This window comes from Lycium ferocissimum, chromosome 12 (genome assembly GCF_029784015.1).
Source record: "Lycium ferocissimum isolate CSIRO_LF1 chromosome 12, AGI_CSIRO_Lferr_CH_V1, whole genome shotgun sequence".
Classification (NCBI taxonomy): Eukaryota; Viridiplantae; Streptophyta; class Magnoliopsida; order Solanales; family Solanaceae; genus Lycium; species Lycium ferocissimum.
The window spans coordinates 29,439,812-29,458,904 of NC_081353.1; the positions used below are offsets into that span (position 1 = coordinate 29,439,812).

Genomic DNA, 19,093 nt, shown 5'->3' on the forward strand with positions numbered 1-19,093 from the left:
TTGTAGTTTACCTATATATTTTTGTATGGCTTATTACTGAAGAACCTTAAGCACCAATGCATTCTGCTTAAAACCATATTGATTGTAATTAAATCATGGTCATAGTCTTATAGAGATGATTACTCTCAAAACTCAAATTCAATTGTTTTTAAAGCTGCATTGATCAGGAATGCCTAAACCCCACGCATATAATTAAAATTCAGAATTTTTTAGCAAGTATAACACATTGATTCTTTAACATATAAGAGAGAATGCTTTGATCTCTATTGCGTTCCAACTAGAGGTTTTCTCTTTCCTTCATGTTTTATAAGTTCAAGCATCATTTGCCTTTTTATTCTTTTTTTTTTTTTTAAAAAAAAATAAATTATGTTCCCTTCTTTTGTAAATTCGTTGATGTGAATCTCAAAAAATATTAACTGCTTCAAACCCAAATAATTCATTCATGAAAGCATTTGTCTCTCACCGGTGGGCCTTTACCTTTCAAATAGTAGAGAGGTAATCGCATTAAGAGAAGCACCTCTAAACTCCTGAGATCACTCGACCCGACCAGTCAATCCCTGTCATTATATTGCTATCTCGTGCCCGAATGGTTGCTCATGCTTCCAAAGTTTCATGGAAATTTTAGGTCATTAGTCAACAATTCCCTAGATAACGAAGTAGGGGTGACTTTCACATTGCTTACTGACATGCATAATTTGTTTAGATTCCCGCTAGGCTAAAGAGCTCACAAAATATCCTAACTCACTGCGGGCAAGAAACAAGGGCACAACAATTGTGCGTAAGCTGGCCTTACTTTCTATTATATTAGTAAAGGCCTGTAGGCTAGCAAGATTATAGTAGATCGATAGGAATATAAATAATTCATATAATCTACCTAAGATGATACAGGATTGAAGTACAGTTGGTTAAATAATTCCTTTTTTCTTTTAAAATGTACAAGCAAGGCCATAAATTGCATGCTTCTTTATTTTCTTAAATTTTCTTTATAGTTTCTTTTATTCTTTATTTTCTTCTACCATTCTCTTGAAATACTTTCCTCTCCCATTGTCTGGCTTTTCTTTTCCTTGTTATTTTAGTTGAACAAAGCAAGCCTTTCAACCGTACATTACAAGATCCAAAAGTTAGAAATGCTTGATATTTGATGTAATTATTTTATTTATATATTAATATATTTACAATAAGACTTGCATATTAATTAATCTTTTTTTCTTTTAAATTGTACAAGCAAGACCATAAATTGCAAGCTTCTTTATTTTCTTAAATTTTCTTTATAGTTCCTTCTAGTCTTTAGCTCTTCTACCTTTCTCTTGAAATACTTTCCTCTCCCATTCTCTTGGCTTTTCTTTTCCTTGTTATTTTAGTTGAACAAAGCAAGACTTTCAACCATACATTACAAGATCCAAAAGTTAGAAATGCTTGATATCTGATGTAGGTATTTTATTTATATATTAATATATTTACAATAAGACTTGATACAGTGTTACAATTGCATCTTTGATCCTACTTCAAACCCCTAACTATATATTTTTCCAGCCCTTTTGATGTCTTCATTAACTGTCATCTATTTGATTTGCAGCTAAAGAACAGAAGGAAATTGAAAGATCATGGAGACAAAAAGGGATTTGTTCTAACAAAATAGAATACAATACATATGATAAAGGATAACTATAAAGATAAAATAATAACTACTAATTACAATTTTTTTCTTTTATTTTCTATTTCCTTCTATAATATTTTTTTTTTTTATGCACAGCTAGCCCTTGTTCTTCATCCAACATAATGCCAGCAGCAAAAATGTCCTTCCTTGTATGGGGAAAAAAGAAAATTGAATTTATTTCAGCTTCTTTAAACAGTGTAGTGTTGTTGGATGGTTTCAATATCTAGTCCCTTTAGCTTGACCACTGATTCAACATGTCCCTTAAGTGTGTGGAGCTCCCTTAGCCTGCAATATATATAGTTCTTGTAAGAACATGTTGTCGCTCAAAACTATGTTGCTCGGACTCTCCAAAAATGTTGTTGTACTCATGTCAGATCCTCCAAAGATGCACTACTTTTGGAGGATCCGTGTACTAGTCGTCATTTTTGAAGAGTCCGAGCATCATACTCAAAAGAGTTCATTAAAGTGAGTTAACATCTTTTTTTTAATCTTATTTTGTTCTAAGTAAAATCTTTAATATACCTTGCAACTTCAGCGCGACGTTTAGCCTGTTCAGCGATCTCAGACAATTCCCGGTAGTTCTTGTCATTGAATAGGCCAGTGTTTTCGGGTGTCTGGAGACCGTGAAGAGTACGTTGAGCTAATGCCCATTGTGCTTCCCTCTCACCCCTTCCATAGTCTTTCTTGGTTGTGAAGGCAGTCTAATATATTCAAAAAATGAAAAAGCACTAATTAGTCGAGAACAGAATTGCATGGAAAATTTTCATGTTATGGTAATTCGTTGCTTGTTCTTACCTTGTTTTGGATCATTGTATCCCATGCCCTTCCACTCAAAGCGAAACGGATGATGAATTTAAGAACATCTTGTGGCAAGTAAGTAATGATAGTGTAGATCCAGATAACTGCTGCCCATCCCCAGCCAATTCCCTTGATCCTTGCAAATTCCCAATCTGCATATACAGCGAGCACTGTAGCAACCTGAAAGGAAAGGGAGAAAATTACAAATTTTCGTTAGCTATATATATTCAAACGGAGTACTCTGAGTCGAATAATTCATTCAGGTTGTCGTATTCCAAGACTCACCAATTGGGCTGCAAGGAAAGCTCCTACAAGCATAAGGCCAGGACGTTCCACGAAGGACCAGCTTCGTGATCGGGTCACAAAGATGAGAGCTTGACTGATGATACTCACTTGAAGGTAAAGTGCAGCTGTAAGCTCGGTTGGGGAGTTTCTGAGTGATCTGACATGGAAGTTTTCCTGCAAATATACGACAATTTTGTTAGTTTAGTTCATGATTTTGTTTTATTTGTTGTTGAAATTTATGGGGAGAATAACTTACAGAGAAGAAATCAGTGTCGGCTGCAAGGTAGAAGAACACGACGGTCATGATAGCTTGGTAGGTTCCGAGGACAACACCAGTGGCGAAGATTTCTTTGAGTTTCCATGAGTCGGGCAATGGAGATGGCTTGACCCTATCCTTAGAGATGGTCATGATGGTTCCATCATTGAGTATGGCAATTATAAGGACCATGAAGGGCGAGAAGTCGAACTTCCAGATAAGGGCAATGAGCATGAATCCCATCACAACACGGATTGTGATGGAAACTGCGTAGATGGTGTAGTTCTTCATCCTCTGGAAGATGGCTCTGCTCGTCAAGACAGCGCTCACAATGACGCTAAGACCTGGTTCAGTCAAGACGATATCGGATGCACTCCTAGCAGCGTCTGTCGCATCATCCACAGCGATACCAATGTCTGCCTTCTTGAGCGCTGGTGCATCGTTCACTCCATCTCCTGTCATACCACAGATGTGTTTCCTTTCTTGGAGCTTCTTCACGATCTCGTATTTATGCTCTATACAAAATCAAACCTTTATGTTAGTTCTTGTTGAAGTCTGTGACCGTCTCATCTAAAAGCTTAAGCTATTAGAGAGAGCACACTTTTATTTACTTAATTATATTGTCAACAGTTCTAGTTGCTAAACTTTTCTAGATTGTATTTCAATGATAATACTAATCATTACCTGGGAAGACTCCAGCGAAACCATCTGCCTTTTCAATGAGCTCATCGACAGGAATGGAAGCAATGGCTGCATCCTTGTGCTCTCCAAGAAGAGCGGAAGAAGGATACATGTTGGTTCCCATGCCAAGCCTACGGGCAGTTTCCTTACCGATGGCGAGCTGGTCACCAGTGATCATCTTAACGTTAACACCAAGATCAAGAGCTTTGCGGATAGTTTCAGCACTGTCGTGCCTTGGAGGATCAAACAGGGGCAAAAGGCCAACGAATTCCCATGGTGAGCCTTCACTTTCCTTGGTCTTCTCAGGTACAGTCTGCAAAAAAAACCACGTAAATGCTTAGTTCACGACGATCAATGATATGATGCATTGATCCAAACAAAGTCATCTAACAGTATGATAGCTTACCTGTCTTGCCAAACCCAAGGAACGAAGACCACGGTTGGCATAGTTGTCAATGATTTCTAAGGCCTTCTTCCTGATTTCTCCCTTGAGCTCACAAAGTTCAATGATCTGGCAAACGGTAAGGATATATAAGATAACAAACACTGAAAACAAATGAAGCGAAGGGACAACATAGAAACGCTATCTTACTTGCTCGGGAGCTCCTTTGCTAGCCCTGTGCCAGTTCCCTTTGTCATCAATATAGGTAATGGCTGTACGCTTCTCAACCGGGTTGAAAGGCAAGAAGTGAACCTCTTGGATGCCTGCTCTTGCCTGCAAAGTGACAAAGAAACATAAAAGGTCGTTTTTACAACTTCTTGGAATAGCGAAAAAATCTACTAATATCACCTAAAAATAAAAACATTTTACCTCCTTGGGATCACCCAACATGTTAACGATGCAAGCATCGATAGCATCCTGGTTTTCAACCCTGGAAGCCCTAGCAGAAAGCAACATAACGGTATCCTTGTCCGCGTCTTTAGGGAAAACCTAAAACCACCATTGCCTTAATAACACTTTCGCCTTTCATTTTCCTCAAATATAACTATAATAATTGCAAAAAAAAAAAAAAAAAAAGGGATTAACATTGTCCTGATTACCAACCTCTATTAAGTTTTTGTCAACGGTGAGCTTGTTGAGGGTGAGGGTACCGGTTTTGTCACTGCAAAGCACATCCATACCAGCCATTTCCTCAATAGCAGTCATCCTCTTAGTAATGGCACCTTGCTGTGCAAGCCTGTGAGATCCAATAGCCATGGTCACAGACAAGACTGTTGGCATGGCAATTGGGATACCTCCTATAAGCAACACAAGCAAGTTGTCGATTCCATCTCTGTATTTACGCCTCTGAATTGGGTACATGACCACTATCTCAATCACCATTCCCACAGCAATAGAGCAGATACAGAAGTTTCCAATAGCAGTCAACACCTAATCATCACAATCCAGCCAAAATTTAGAATCCAAATCACAATCTTTTTCAAGAACCAAGTGATTCTTTAAAGGGATTTTTTTTTCATTTTTGGCCTGTAGACCGAAGTTAATTACGGGCGCTAGCCAAAATATACAAAACCTACATTGATTATATATATTATATGTATATTTATACTTAATATACAACAACACATTCTTTTTACCTTCTGGAAATGGCCAACTTGGTTTGTGCTATCCACAAGATGAGCAGCCTTTCCAAAGAAAGTATGAACACCAGTGGCAATAACAACTGCTTCGATTTCTCCTTGCTTGACAGTGGAACCAGAGAAAACCTCAGCACCAGGGAACTTTGTGACTGGTAAGGACTCACCGGTGAGGGCAGCCTGATCAATCTTTAAAGGATCACCTTCAAGAAGACGAGCATCGGCTGGGACGATATCTCCCAACTTAATGCTAATCAGATCACCTGGTACCAAGATTGATGCATCCTCCTCTTGCCATTTTCCATCTCTCAAAATCTGAATAAGGCCACATTGTTCAAAAACTATGATCAGTAACCTTACATATAACATCGATAAAATATCACGGACTAAAACACGAATGATAATGACAATGGCGGATGGAGCATATAAACATCAGGTTCAACCGAACACAATACAATTTCGACACGGAGTGTCGTGTGTATATGTCAAATGGTTTAAATGGTAAGAACGAAAAGGTTGAACCGATGAAATTTAACTCCTGCATCCGCTACTAGATAGTGAATTCTTGGGTACCTTAGTTTTGGGAGCAAGATTAGCCATAAGGGCAGCTGCAGCATTTCCTGCATTATTTTCTTCAATAAAACTGATAGTGGAGTTGATAACGAGCAATACTGTGATACCAACGAAATCTGGCCAATCCGGTGGCTTGCCCTGCATTTTTTTCAAGATTTCACCATTAGTAAATCTTACACTATACTTGATCATGTAAATATGAAAAAATACCAACAAAGGCTGTGTTGGAGAAGTAGTAAACTACTCCTTCATTCTTAACCAAAAGTCTTGTGTTCGAGCCCTAGCTATGAAAGTCACCCCCAATGTGGGACTTTCCGCTCAGGTTTAGTCGGCCCCAGGGAGTCGCCTTTGTTAGGGAATGTTTTCCTGTCGATGTAGGATTTCCCGGCGCAAATCCAGATTTAATCGGGCCCAGTGCTTGGAGTCGTCTTTGTTAGAGAGTTTTGCTCCTAACGTGGGACTTTCCCAGCGCAAATCCGGATTTAATTGGGCTTCATTACGGATACCGGACACCAAAAGTAAAAATAAAAAATTAAGTGAAGTGAACAAGTGTTATTGTCATTACTCCTCCATTGGCCAAGACAATGGCCATGATAGCAGCAGACTCCATAACCCATGAGAGAGGATTCCACATGAACCCCAAGAATTTGAGAAGCTTGTTATCCTGCAATTAACAAAAACATAGGTTATAATTAAAGCTCAAATCCAAGATTTTATTAAAATAGAGTATGAATATTAGTAAAAACAAATTACTTTTTTCTCTTCAAGTTTGTTGGGGCCAAATATTTCCAGCCTTTTTTGGCCCTCTGCAGATGACAACCCCTCTTTGCTACATTTTAGCGCCTGGAACACTTCCTCCACCGGAATGTTTTCCTGCACAAATCATACATTAAAATTACATTAATAATATTTTCAAAAAAAATTATATCATCAGTTAATATTACTTAAATTCTGAACTATTTCGATATGTAATTGCATGTGCATGTATAATATATAGGGTCTACGTGACATGCCCCTCATTAGAGCCAAAGCAATCAAGATTGGTTTTATGTGTTTAACTGAACTTATTGCTTTCGAATCGAACTATATATCTATTCTATGCAATAAGAAATTTGAAAAATATACATATATATAGAGAAGATCACCCCCTCATGTTGGTTAATATTAGTTTAAAAAAATTCAAGAAATGGAAGAATAGTGGTGAAAAAGAGATGAGAATGGATGTAAGTTACAAGGTCAACTTGCTCTTTTTTTAATTTATCTTAACTATGTATATATGAATGCAAAAAAGAGTTAAGAAAATATATTCTGAACTCACTAACTCTAGAAACTAAACGCTTTTACCCCTCATGTGGGTCACTTTTAGTAAAAAAATCAAGAAATGGAAGGCAAAAAAAAAAAGGTGAAAAGAGGTGAGGAGAATTATAGATGTAACTTACAAGGTCAACTTGCTCATTTTTTATTTCTTCTAAGGATAAATTAGACGTCATGATTATAAATATTTAATAGGAGGAACCAAGAGAAGCAAAAAAAATCTAATTTTGTTAACACATGAAGAAAAGATAAGAAAGAGAGCTTTCTTTTTTTTTTTTTTTTTTTTAATGGAGAGAGACTTATTTGCAAAAATAAATTTGCTCTCTGTCTCTCTCCTTATTGTTTTTGTGTTTTATTACTAAAAACTTTTTTTCACTTTTCTTGGAATCTCAAAATAAACAAAACGTCTATTTCTATATCCCTCTTTCAGTACCCTTAAATACTTATAAGAGTCTTGAAAGAGAGAGAATTGTTAATTTCAAACCTCTACCATTCATTTGTATGCAGCCATTAAAATTTGGTCTATGGTCACCTTTGAAAATGTCTAAAAATAAGGAGACACCATTAAATTAAAACTTTGAATGTCTGAAATTTATTTTTGCCCTTAAAAGTTGGATCACCTTAAAATAATTATTTTTTCTTAAATATTTTTAGTACTATTTTCTTGGTCATTCTGTTTTGTGTCTGCTGGAAAAATTTGACTTGATTTCTTCCTCTACAATAACTTCACTATTATTTTATTTTGGTCTGTTATCCATATTACCTACATGAAAGGGAAAATACTTGATATTTTCTAGTAAGTAGAGCATACTAATATTTTGCCTAAGCTATGGCGTGCAGAGTAATTGATACCTACGATGGTGGAAATGTCAAGTACAGGAAAAATATCTGAGACGTTCACAAGTTAGGCCGGACACCACTCAAGAAAATTCTATTTTTGCATTAATATTGCTTTTAACTTTGAAAGTTTCTAGTAGTGAACTTTTAAAGATGTTTAACACTTGAACTCTTAGGATCGTTTAGTAGGGATGTATTAGGTAAAATAATGAGTTGCAAATTTAAGTTTGGAACAACTAATATCAGTATTACTTTTAGACCCTATTCAATACTATTTTTATACATATTAAAACATGGTATTAACTAGTACCAGCTTGATTCTAATACACCCTATAAGTACTACTTAGAAGTATACAAATAGTATTAATAGTACTATCTTGATTCTATACACCCTATTAGTAATATTTAGAGATTATGCATGTTATTTAATACAACAAACCAAAAGTCGATAAAAATTATGTCAGCATAACTGCTCCCAACATAACTAATCTCAAAATTACTAAATCCAACATACTAATACCCTATTCAGTACTATTCTTATACACCCTACCAAACGACCCCTTATAATTTGGGATGAAAAGAGGAAGAAGTAAAAGGGAAATACAAGACAAAGGAAGTAACAACACGTATTGATTTCATCTTCAGTTTCTTGATTTGGTTAGAACAAAAAATTCAAATTCCGACGTTATGCAAATTAAACTACTAATAATAATTGGGATTTTTCCATTGATAACATGGTGTATTTAATGCTTTTGTTTCTTCTCCTCCATTTTATTCTTTATTTGTTTCTGTTTTCGTTAACGTTTCCATTAATCTTATTCTTCTTTTCCGTTGAAATTTTTTAGGTTTTGATACATAATTAGAAAATCTTATATAAAATCGAGAAGAATGTCAAATCGAACAAAACCAACAAAAACAGAACCAATAAATTTGTATTATGAATGATATAACTATTTAAAAAACCAACTTTTGGTTTCCTCTTAAGCACAAACCTTATCTTTTACTACTCCTATGTTTACTTCTCTGAATTCTAATTATGTGTGCAAAGATCAGTTCCACAAGTAGATCCAACTAGTGTTGGCCTATAACAATTAACCATTTTGATTTCCATTATCGAGTAAAGAATCATTAAGCTCATGAAAAGTACGACTATCACCTTTCTTAATTTAATTGCCGTTAGTAATGAAACTTCGATTGAATTTGAAATTTGACTATTATATTACTAATGCTATTAATAATTGGTAATCTTCATTATATCAAAAGAATGTTTACTAATTCCATGGTTGTCTGTTGCCTCCCATCAGTACAAATATGTATCCGGTAACTTCATTCACCAAATACACTTAGATCGTAAGAAATTGTCTAGAGATCTCCATTGTTTTGAAAACTTTCATGTTAGTGTCAGAGGCGGAGCCAGGATTCAAGGCTTGTGGGTTCGGGATTCTAATTCGTTTAAGTTACTGGGTTCTAAATTATCAATTTATACATATTCAATGAAATTTTCAAGACAAATACAGGGTTTTAGACCAAAGTTACTGGGTTCGGCCGAACCCCCGAGTACTATGCTAGCTCCGCCCTGGTTAGTGTCTACATTGTGCCACATGTACTCAACTTAATAAGCATGTTACTAAAGTAGAGATAAATAAAACAATAATCCTAAATCCTTGCAAGTTCAAATGTTGTTCTATGAAGGACTTATTAACGAATTGTACTTATTAACGAATTGTCAAGGTGAGACATTTTCTACAAATTGCAAGCACAATTCAGATGCATGGGAGAGTATAAATTATCCACGCCTTAATTCGAAGTTCAGAGACCAAAACTTTTTCGATCAAAATATATACATAATTTGATCATTACATTATATTATCTAATGACACTTTAGATAGGAGATATGGAAGTCTCAGATTAGGGTCAACAGTTAGCAAACAATTGAGCGTTGTTAGGAAACGTTTGGTGGTAGTTTGAAATGCAGTATCTACTTTTCTTATCAGTAGTGTACTAGTATTGTTCTCATAGCTTCTTGTTCTTCGGTTTCTACCACTACATACTTCTTGTGCTTTAGTTACCGCAATATTTAGCTATTGTTTCTGTTCCTCTTTCAAAATGTTCTATCCTAATTATTTGTCATGTTTCTTCAACTTTCATATTTCTTTTGAATTCATATTTCTTTTTTCAAAACTGTTTTGAATTGCTTTTCTTGAGCCAATCGGAAACCTCTACCTCCAAAAGGTGGGGTTTTAGAGGGGCAAGGTCAGTATACACAATACCCTCCCCAGACCCCACTTGTGGAATTATAATGGATATGTTGTTTTACATTAGTCCTGCCTAATTGACAAATAATTATTTTTTCTTTTTAAATAAGAGAGAAACTAACAGTTGAAAGAAAACCAAAGAAGAAGCTATAATTTAGAAGAGAAACAAATATATACGCTTGGCAGATTTCAAAACAGATCCTTCAAATGAGAACAAGCACAAGAATAATCCTCAGTAACTCCTGAGGTTGCGAAAAAACAAAAGGCAACACAAGATTAAAAGTATCCCGACTTTGATTTAGTGGTAACAACACAGGAGGGCATATGCGCTCGAACCATACAACAACATACCCAATGTAATTCCACAAGTGCAGCCAGCAAACAACACCAACATCGTGTTGCCTCTATATCCACTAACTACTACGATACCAAGCAAGTTCGGAAGCAAAAAGTTTTTGAGCCACATCAGCCTCGATACAAAAAAAAAAAAAAAAAAAACCACTCTACAACACTAAATTATGGAAAAAAAAAGGCATCACATGCTAGTATTGTTAAATATTACACCAACAAAACACATTTTCGCTTTCACATCACTACCTCAGGTTTGTCAGAAAGTTCTCTTAGTACCTAATACAATACCCATTCTTGAATGAACTCTTCAAGACTACCCAGTAATTTCGACGCCACCGGTCTACTTAGTATTGAAGGAAATGTTTTTCTTGAGCAATGTTTGACTTGGACAATCATTTTCTAGCACATAAAGGTGACATCCGATAATCATGCAATAATATCAGATACAAAGGTTTTTTATGGAAATTTTTTCTAGTATTAATGGATGGATTACAACCATGTCAAATGTTGAAGACCAAGGATTAAGAAGTAAAATATCTGTACTGATAATGTCTTTTCACCACTGAAGTCAATTTAACAAAGCAAACCCAACCTTCCACATGAAAAGTTTCAACAGACAAGGCTGATTTCACTTATATCATAACACTGAATCCCAGTGCACAAGCTCCAATGCTAGAAATTAATCAAAAAAGCGTAGTAAATCCAGAAAGTCATTTAATACATGAACTCTGCTGAATATTAAGCTCCAGCATGTTATATCAAAACATCAGTAGAAACAACTCAACTAGATTTCATTTCAGAATAAGCTCCTAATAAATAAAATGGGAATTAACAATAAACACTCACCTTAGAACCACAACCTTCCACATGGAAAATTTCCATAAGGCTAATATTTCACTTATCTATGAAAATTCCCAAGGCACAAGCTTCAATGCTAGAAACTAATCAACAAAACATAGTAAATCCAAAAATAGTCTTTCAATACATAAACTTTTCTGAATATTAAGCTCCAACATTTTTTACCAAATCATCAGTAGAAAACAACTCTACTAAATTTTGTTTCGGAATAAGCTCCTAATAAACAAAACTGGAAAGTAACAAAAAAAAACACATAACTTTTTCCATAAAACCTTGAAGAGAACTCCAAGCCCTCCACCTTAAAATCCTAACTTGGTACGCCTCCAGTGTCTGCGCTTCGCATTGTACCTGAAACACAACCATAACCTCTTAGCCCCAAAATTAACACACTATACAAAAAAGGAACAAAACAATACAATAAGAATAGTGAAAACCCAGAACTCATTAGCCCCAAATTAACACAGTATACAAAACGGAACTAAAAAATTACAAAGAGAAAAATGAATATGACGCAAGAATGATATTGGGAAGAAATCTAGCAAGAACTAAACTGATAAAATTACACTTCCATTGGTAACTCTAAAATGGTTTAGACCAACATAATATATGCCAAGAACCGTAGTAGCTAGCTAATGAGTCTAAAAGAAACTATTACAATAAAAATTGGGGTTAAAATGCATAATTGTGTCGTTCAAATTGCATCGGAATACCCACAACTTCTCAAGCCCAAATTAACATAAGATACAAAAAAGTACAAAGAGAAATTGAATACCTGATGGTGTTATCGGTCCTCATACGGATCCAATAAGGAATAGGCCTGTTCTGCCTCTGCTTCTTCGCCAGCTTCTTCTTGATCATGAAAGTCTTGTGGGACGGCTGCACAAAAATTAACAAAAACATTTTAAAAAATCAGTAAATTAAATAAAAACTGTGAAGTACTGTACTTAATCTCACTTATTTGATGAAGACCATGAATTCAGTCCAATGAAAGAAATATACTCCCTCTATCACAATTTATGTGACACGGTTGGGATTTCAAATTCAAACTTTTAAATTTTGACCGTGAATTTGAACACAGAAGCTTTAAGCTTTTTGAAATAACATTTATATATTTGGAAACTATGTAAAAAGTAGTATAAATCACAAATAATAAACAACTAAAAATATTTAAAAGGCATATAAAGAAATTCAGGTGAAATAAAACCTTGGTTGACTATCGGAATTTTAATTGTGCCACACAAATTGGGACGGAGGGAGTATCAACAAAGCATCGTAAATCCAAAAAATAGTCATTCAATACATAAACTTTGCTGAATAAATAATCATTCAATACATAAACTTTGCTGAATACTAAGCTCCAACGTTTTACTACGAAAACATCTAAAAAAACAACTCTACTTGAAAAAATGAAACAGTAAATTAAACGGAAACTGTGAGTTTACTTTGTTTCTCACTTATATGATGGATTCAGTGCACAAATTCCAATGCTAGAAATGTAGAATCCACGAAGCATAGTAAATCCAAAAAATAGTCATCCAATACATCAACTTTGCTGAATATTACGCTCCAACAACTTATTACCAAAACATCGGTAGAAAACAACTCTACTAAAATTTAAAAAAAAAAAACAGTAAATTAAATGGAAACTCAGAGGCATCTCACTTTTTTTTTAAAAAAAAAAGGATACTTACATAAATATACCCTTCGGCCATCTAGTTTACCAAACATGGCCGAAGTATCCACTATCCAACACTTCGGCTGTATAAGTATGTATATTTAGTATAAACTATACACCACCTATACACTGCGTACATATTTTGAAAACTAGATGGCCGACTATTATTTGGCTGTAATTTTCCCATAAAAAACGGCAATTAAATGGAAACTGTGAGGTACTGTGTTTAATCTCACTTATATGTTGAAGACAATGAATTCAGTGCACAAATTACAATGCTAGAAATTAATCAGCAAAGCATATTAAATCCAAAAATAGTCATTCAATACATAAACATCGCTAACATCAGGCTCCAACATCTTACTACTAAAACATAATTTTCAAAAGTATACAGCCCAGCATAAAATATTATACCATACCATGTAGCCCAATATACAATATTATACAGCAACTGTAATGGGGAAAACATTATACATAACGTATAAACCTTATACAAAAGAGAATAATAATGTATAAAAAGGTCCTTATACACAAATATGCGCTAAAGCATGTAAATATTTTCTCCCAGTAGATGAAATTTCAGTGCAGAAATTCCCATGCTATATATATATATATATATATATATATATATTATCGACGAAGCCTAGTACAATACATAAACTTTGCTGAACATTAAAGCTCCAAAATGTTATTACGAAAACATCAGTAAAAAAACAACTCCACTAAAAAAAAAAAATGGAAACGGTAAATCAAAAGCAACCAGTAAATATATCGACGAAGTATAGGAAAAAACAAAAAACTACCATTTTTCACGATCGGCGAGTTTAATGCCTCCTGCTGCTGCTGCTGCTGCTGTTGAAGGGTGAAATAACAAGGATTTAAGGAAACCCTAGTTTGTGCTTATTTATAGTGTGTATAAATGAAGCCCAATTAGTTAACGCTATTGGGTCCGATATCTGTAAGCCCAATAAAGACGTTGGGTCATTTGCACGGATTGTCCTTCTAAGGCACTGGTCTTTAATTTTTATCCCTCAAATTGCTCGTTTTTAATTTTTCCCTTCGATTGAAAAAGTGGCTGAAAATACCGCAGGTTCTGAGTTGGAACCCCAGCTTAGTGAAAAAAAAAAATCATAAGGCAAGGCTTTGGGGCAGAAATTTGTCTTGAGAAATTTTGCGAGGTAGAATTTTTGTTTTTTTACTCTGCTGGAATTCTACGAAAGTTAGGCCCTTTTGTTTGAATAGGCCTAATTTTGCTACGAAATTCTGTCTTGTGAAATTATTATTTTTACTGAGTCGAGTTTGAACCCAGAACCTCTGGGTATTTTAGGAGAATGGCAAAAATTAAAATGGGGAAGGTCTGAGGTTTGGTTCGATTCACTAACTTAACGGGAGGGCCGGGTTACCTTTTAAGGAAGAAGATGGAAAAATGGGTTTTTGGGGGGGAGGGGGAGGGGGGGGGCGAGGAGAAGGCAACTGCGTTAGTCCCCGATATCCTCATTTCTATTCTTATCTCTTCTAGTATGCACACACATCCATCTCAACATCTTCATGCATTTTCATGACAATAAAACTCCATTATACTATTCTAGATGAAATCCAGGACATTATCATCGATTTTTTAATTTTTTTGTTTTAAGTTGGAAATCGATGACAATGTTCTTGATTTCAAAAATCATGGTTTTACTTGTTTTTGTTCAAAATCCACGACACAGTCATGGTATTTTCACATAAGAAGTGCTTACTTTTTCGACAAATTTTCAAATTATTTTTTTCAAGGAGTCCGTCCAAAAAGCAACTAGCCCGTGCTATTTTTACAAAATGGGCATCAAAGACGATTTTGAACATGTTTCTTTTTCATTTTCCTTTTTTATAGTTACTTTTTTGGTTTATTAGGGGTTCATACAACAATAATTTCTAAGCTTAAAACAAAACAATTCCACTTTATTTGGATGCAAAGATGGGAGACGAGGCCCTCGAGTGAGGTTAATTTGGTATTTAACGAGCTCATTGACAGCTAAAAGATGTAAAGGATAGAGCATCACAGTAAATACTTAAGTAAAAGCTTGTGTTATTTTGTATCAATGAAAATAAACGAGAAAATAATCTTTCATTTATCTTCATACTTTTCTGAGAAGTAAATTATTTAGCTAAAGATTGGTTAAATCCCTTTTTTTCAAAGTGAATGATTCAAGGGGTTTAGATGAATGTACATATAATGCTCGACTTTATGGAATTTTAGTCTCATAGAAATGAATTTCATGTCTTCAAAAAATATTATTTCAAAAATATTTTACTTAAAATTTAGGCACGAGGTGGAAACGAATTGAGTGTAGGGGTGTGTGTGGGGGGGGGGGGGGGGGGGGATTAGAGGGGTGTGGGTGAGTTGGAGGTATGGGGAATGGAGGTTGGGGGGTGCTTGGGTAGGAAGTGGAAGGCGGGGAGGGGTGTAGAGGCAGAGGGCAGGGGCAAGGGCGAGGGAGAGATAATCATCATTAAAATGTCACTTATAGAACTCTTTTTCATACTTGCACCAGGGAAGTCATGTTCTTATTTTCTAAAGAACTTGTTTTTCTAGAGAAATTGTTTTTCAAAACATTTTGACCAGCTAAACATGAGAAAATTGAAAACAATTTATGTAAAAGGAACACATTAAAATTACCTAGCAACTTCGGGAATGAGTGTTCTCCTGTATTTTAATTAGTGCTTCAATTCCCTTTATTGACAATAAGGGAAAGCAAATTACACCAATAAGGTGCTGCCCGTTACATGTTATCACAATTATAGAAGCTCATACTAATATTTAGTTATGTTATTAACAATGCCGAAGGAATGGCTATTCTCAAGGGTCTGCAATGGTGTACTCTAAATCGTATTAATAATGTTATTATTGAGTCCGATCCATGATGATACTGGTTAATATGATCAATGGGAACTCCAACACTTCTTGGCAGATGATGGATATCATTATCAACATCAAGGAGGAAATGTGAAAAGGAAACTATAGCATCGTGCATTGCTATAGGGAAGCTAGTACTGTAGCTGATGCTCTGGCTAATCACGTTGTTGCTAACAATGTACAAGCCCTCTTCACTAGTGCTTTGGTCTTGCCTAATCAGGTGAAATCGTTACTGAAGAGTGACCAGGACAACATGCCAAATTTCATATTCAGGGTAAAGAGGAATCAATTCCAGTTTCCATAATGACGTCCATTTTTTGCTTATAGCCTTCTCGTATGGACCTGGCTAGCTATTGGTCATCAAGATGCTCATCAATATCACTCCAATCATGGATTATGTCTATGCTCAACCTGGCATTCTCTTGCACAAAGGCGGGCCTTTTATTCTAAGAATTACTCAGGATGACATGTTCATCTTCTTATGTAAAGAGAGTCCCTGAAATTCCATTCTTGATCATTGCATTTAGTTGGTCCTTAGGATTTATCTTTTCAGTGTATCAAGTTTCATATGTTATGGAGGTATTGGCTTTAAGTCCCCCTCCCCCTCCCACCTGTAACGTCTCTTTTGCCGAAAATAAACATGGTAGGGGTCCATGCCAAACCCCCCACCACCACGGGAAGTGAAAGACCAGGTGGATGGCTTGAAAAAAAAAATTAGTTATGTTATTCGTTATACCCTAAAATACATAAATTAGTACAACATGAGACTCGAGAGACCTCGAACATGGTAGATGCTATCATAGAACGAAAAAGGAGATTTGAAAGCTTATGTTATTATGCATATTGAAAAGCAAAATGGTTTCAGTTTATCTGAAAAAACAAGAAGATTCAAAGAAGCCAAATACACTCTTAATAAGTAACAAATTTCTAGTTCAAAGTAATATATTACACATTTTGTTTGCGATAAAGGGGGTTTAATTCCTATCACACGCAATGTGGTACTCTGATGCTCGTAACTTTACTCCTTAATAGTTGCAACTAGCAATTATTGTTACTTATAAAGACTTCATAAGAGGTCTCGGGCAGAATCTTGGTAATCGAGACACTCTTAGGGTTGTTTGGTAGGGTGCATTAGGTAAAATAATGTTGCTACTAAATTTTAGTACAATGTTTGGCTATGAATCTCACCTATGTACAACTAATGCCATTATATTCTTGATAATGCAATGCATGCTATTTTTAATATAATAAACCAAACAGTCGATAAGAAATAGTGCTACGTATAACTAATTTCAACATTACAAATATAACCTATTCAATATTATTCTTATACACTCTGCCAAGCTGACTCTTAACAAGGGGTTCTTTTCTTTAAATGTGTCTTTCGTGACACGAATTTGAATTAATCAGGGTAGTGACAGACACCAAATACGGAAGCCAAAAAAAGCAAAAAAATAAAGACTTGATAAAATTTTAAGTAAAAGAAATATGGTTCGCACATTTAGCACATCAAATTGTACTTTGGTACATTTTCACTTCTCATGATTTTCTTTTTTCACCAAACTTCACTCTTGCCTCTTTGGTAAGTATTATACTGTGGGTGGAACCTTCTCTTTTCTCCACATCCCAAGGGGCACCGCCTAACCCCCTTTCCCCCCAACCACCCTTATCACCCCACCTCACCCCCTCATTACCCCACCCTATGCATTTATATGTCGTGACAACAACAATATACGAGTATAGTCTCATAAAATGAGGTATGGGGAGGATATAGTGTACGTACAATGTTACCTCTACTGAATACGTAAACCAAAAATAAAAATATACATAAACACTTGAGCAAATTTTAAAAAAAGAAAAAACTTAAAAGAAAAAAATGATTAACACATTTAGGACATTAGGTTGTACTTGTGTACATTTTGACTTCTTATATTTTTTTTTTTTTTGATAATGGTAACAGTTTCTCATAATTTTCTTTTTTCACCAAACTTCATACTCTTTGCCACTTTGGTAAGTTTTAAACTAAGGGTGGAACCTTCTCTTTTCTCCAAATCCCAATTAGGAGTGGGCGTTCGGACTGTCAGATTGGATATGAAAATTTCGGTTTGAATTTTCGATTTTCGTTTGAAGAAATTAAAATCCAAATAAGCTCGGATTGGATTGGATTTTTTAAGTTCGATTTTGGATTAATCGATTTGGACATTTCAGATTTTTACGTTTTGCTTTGAGCCTTTAAGGCTGGCTTATTAGGAACGAAATTCATGTGCTTTGGTTACGAGTTACAGGTCTTAGCATAATGTGAAACCAAATATGTGAATTCAGCAAAGAATTGTTACCACTAAACCAAAAGGTATCAAGTCACATAGTTAAGTTCTACATTATTTTTGTTTCAATGGAAGCTGCCTTATTCTTAAAGTAGTGAAGTAAACTCCAGCTTTGCAAGCTATATTATATTTAATTTAATAGAAAATTCTATATTAGACTTAATATTATACTAGACCTTAGGACTAATTAGTATTGGACACATATAATATGAGTAAGGCTAAATATAAAGTATAGAAATTTCAGATTTTCGGATTTCCAAAAATCCAATGTACTAAATCCAATATCCAATCCGAACTCCATAAATTTTAAAAATAATATTTGAAGTCCAATCCATAATCCAAAAATCCAAATCATATATCCAAAAAATTCAGATATCGGGTTGGCCCAAACTATGCTCACCCCTAATCCCAATAGACATTGCCTAACTGACCCCCCTCCCCCCACTATCCACCCCACCCCCACTTATGTTGAAACAACAACAACATACGAGTGTAATTTCAGAAAATGGCGTCTGAGAAGAATAGAGTGTTCGCACAGTCTTACCTTTGCTTTTAGACACCGAATATGTAAACCAAAAATAAAAAATAAAAAAGCACATAAACACTTTTAGCACATCAAGTTGTACTTGTGTACATTTTTACTTCTTATAATTTTCTTTTTTCACCAAACTTCACACTCTTTGCCACTTTGGTAAGTTTTTATACTGTGGGTGGAACCTTCTCTTTTCCCCCCACCCCCACTTACCACTCCATCC

General features: G+C 35.0%; 2 protein-coding genes across 3 annotated transcripts; both read right to left on the reverse strand.

Moving 5' to 3' along the window:
- Positions 1-1,406: 1,406 nt before the first annotated feature.
- Positions 1,407-7,556, reverse strand: LOC132040441 (ATPase 8, plasma membrane-type). 2 transcript variants are annotated; one of them, XM_059431076.1, is made up of 15 exons: positions 7,268-7,556; positions 6,582-6,701; positions 6,394-6,492; positions 5,829-5,966; positions 5,256-5,570; positions 4,723-5,049; positions 4,489-4,608; positions 4,270-4,392; positions 4,084-4,188; positions 3,681-3,990; positions 2,997-3,511; positions 2,741-2,914; positions 2,453-2,635; positions 2,180-2,358; positions 1,407-1,942 (listed from the first exon to the last, which is right to left on the reverse strand). In XM_059431076.1, exons 1-15 carry the CDS (start codon positions 7,316-7,318, stop codon positions 1,846-1,848), a joined length of 2,856 nt encoding a protein of 951 aa, XP_059287059.1. In that variant the 5' UTR covers positions 7,319-7,556; the 3' UTR covers positions 1,407-1,845. The 2 variants fall into 2 exon arrangements, with proteins under 2 accessions (XP_059287059.1, XP_059287060.1); XM_059431077.1 differs by lacking the exon at positions 7,268-7,556 and adding an exon at positions 7,061-7,078.
- A 3,988-nt stretch (positions 7,557-11,544) lies between these two features.
- LOC132040282 (large ribosomal subunit protein eL39x) lies at positions 11,545-14,077 on the reverse strand. Its single transcript, XM_059430917.1, has 3 exons — positions 13,922-14,077; positions 12,216-12,319; positions 11,545-11,791 (listed from the first exon to the last, which is right to left on the reverse strand). Exons 1-3 carry the CDS (start codon positions 13,922-13,924, stop codon positions 11,743-11,745), a joined length of 156 nt encoding a protein of 51 aa, XP_059286900.1. The 5' UTR covers positions 13,925-14,077; the 3' UTR covers positions 11,545-11,742.
- Between the last annotated feature and the right edge of the window lie 5,016 nt (positions 14,078-19,093).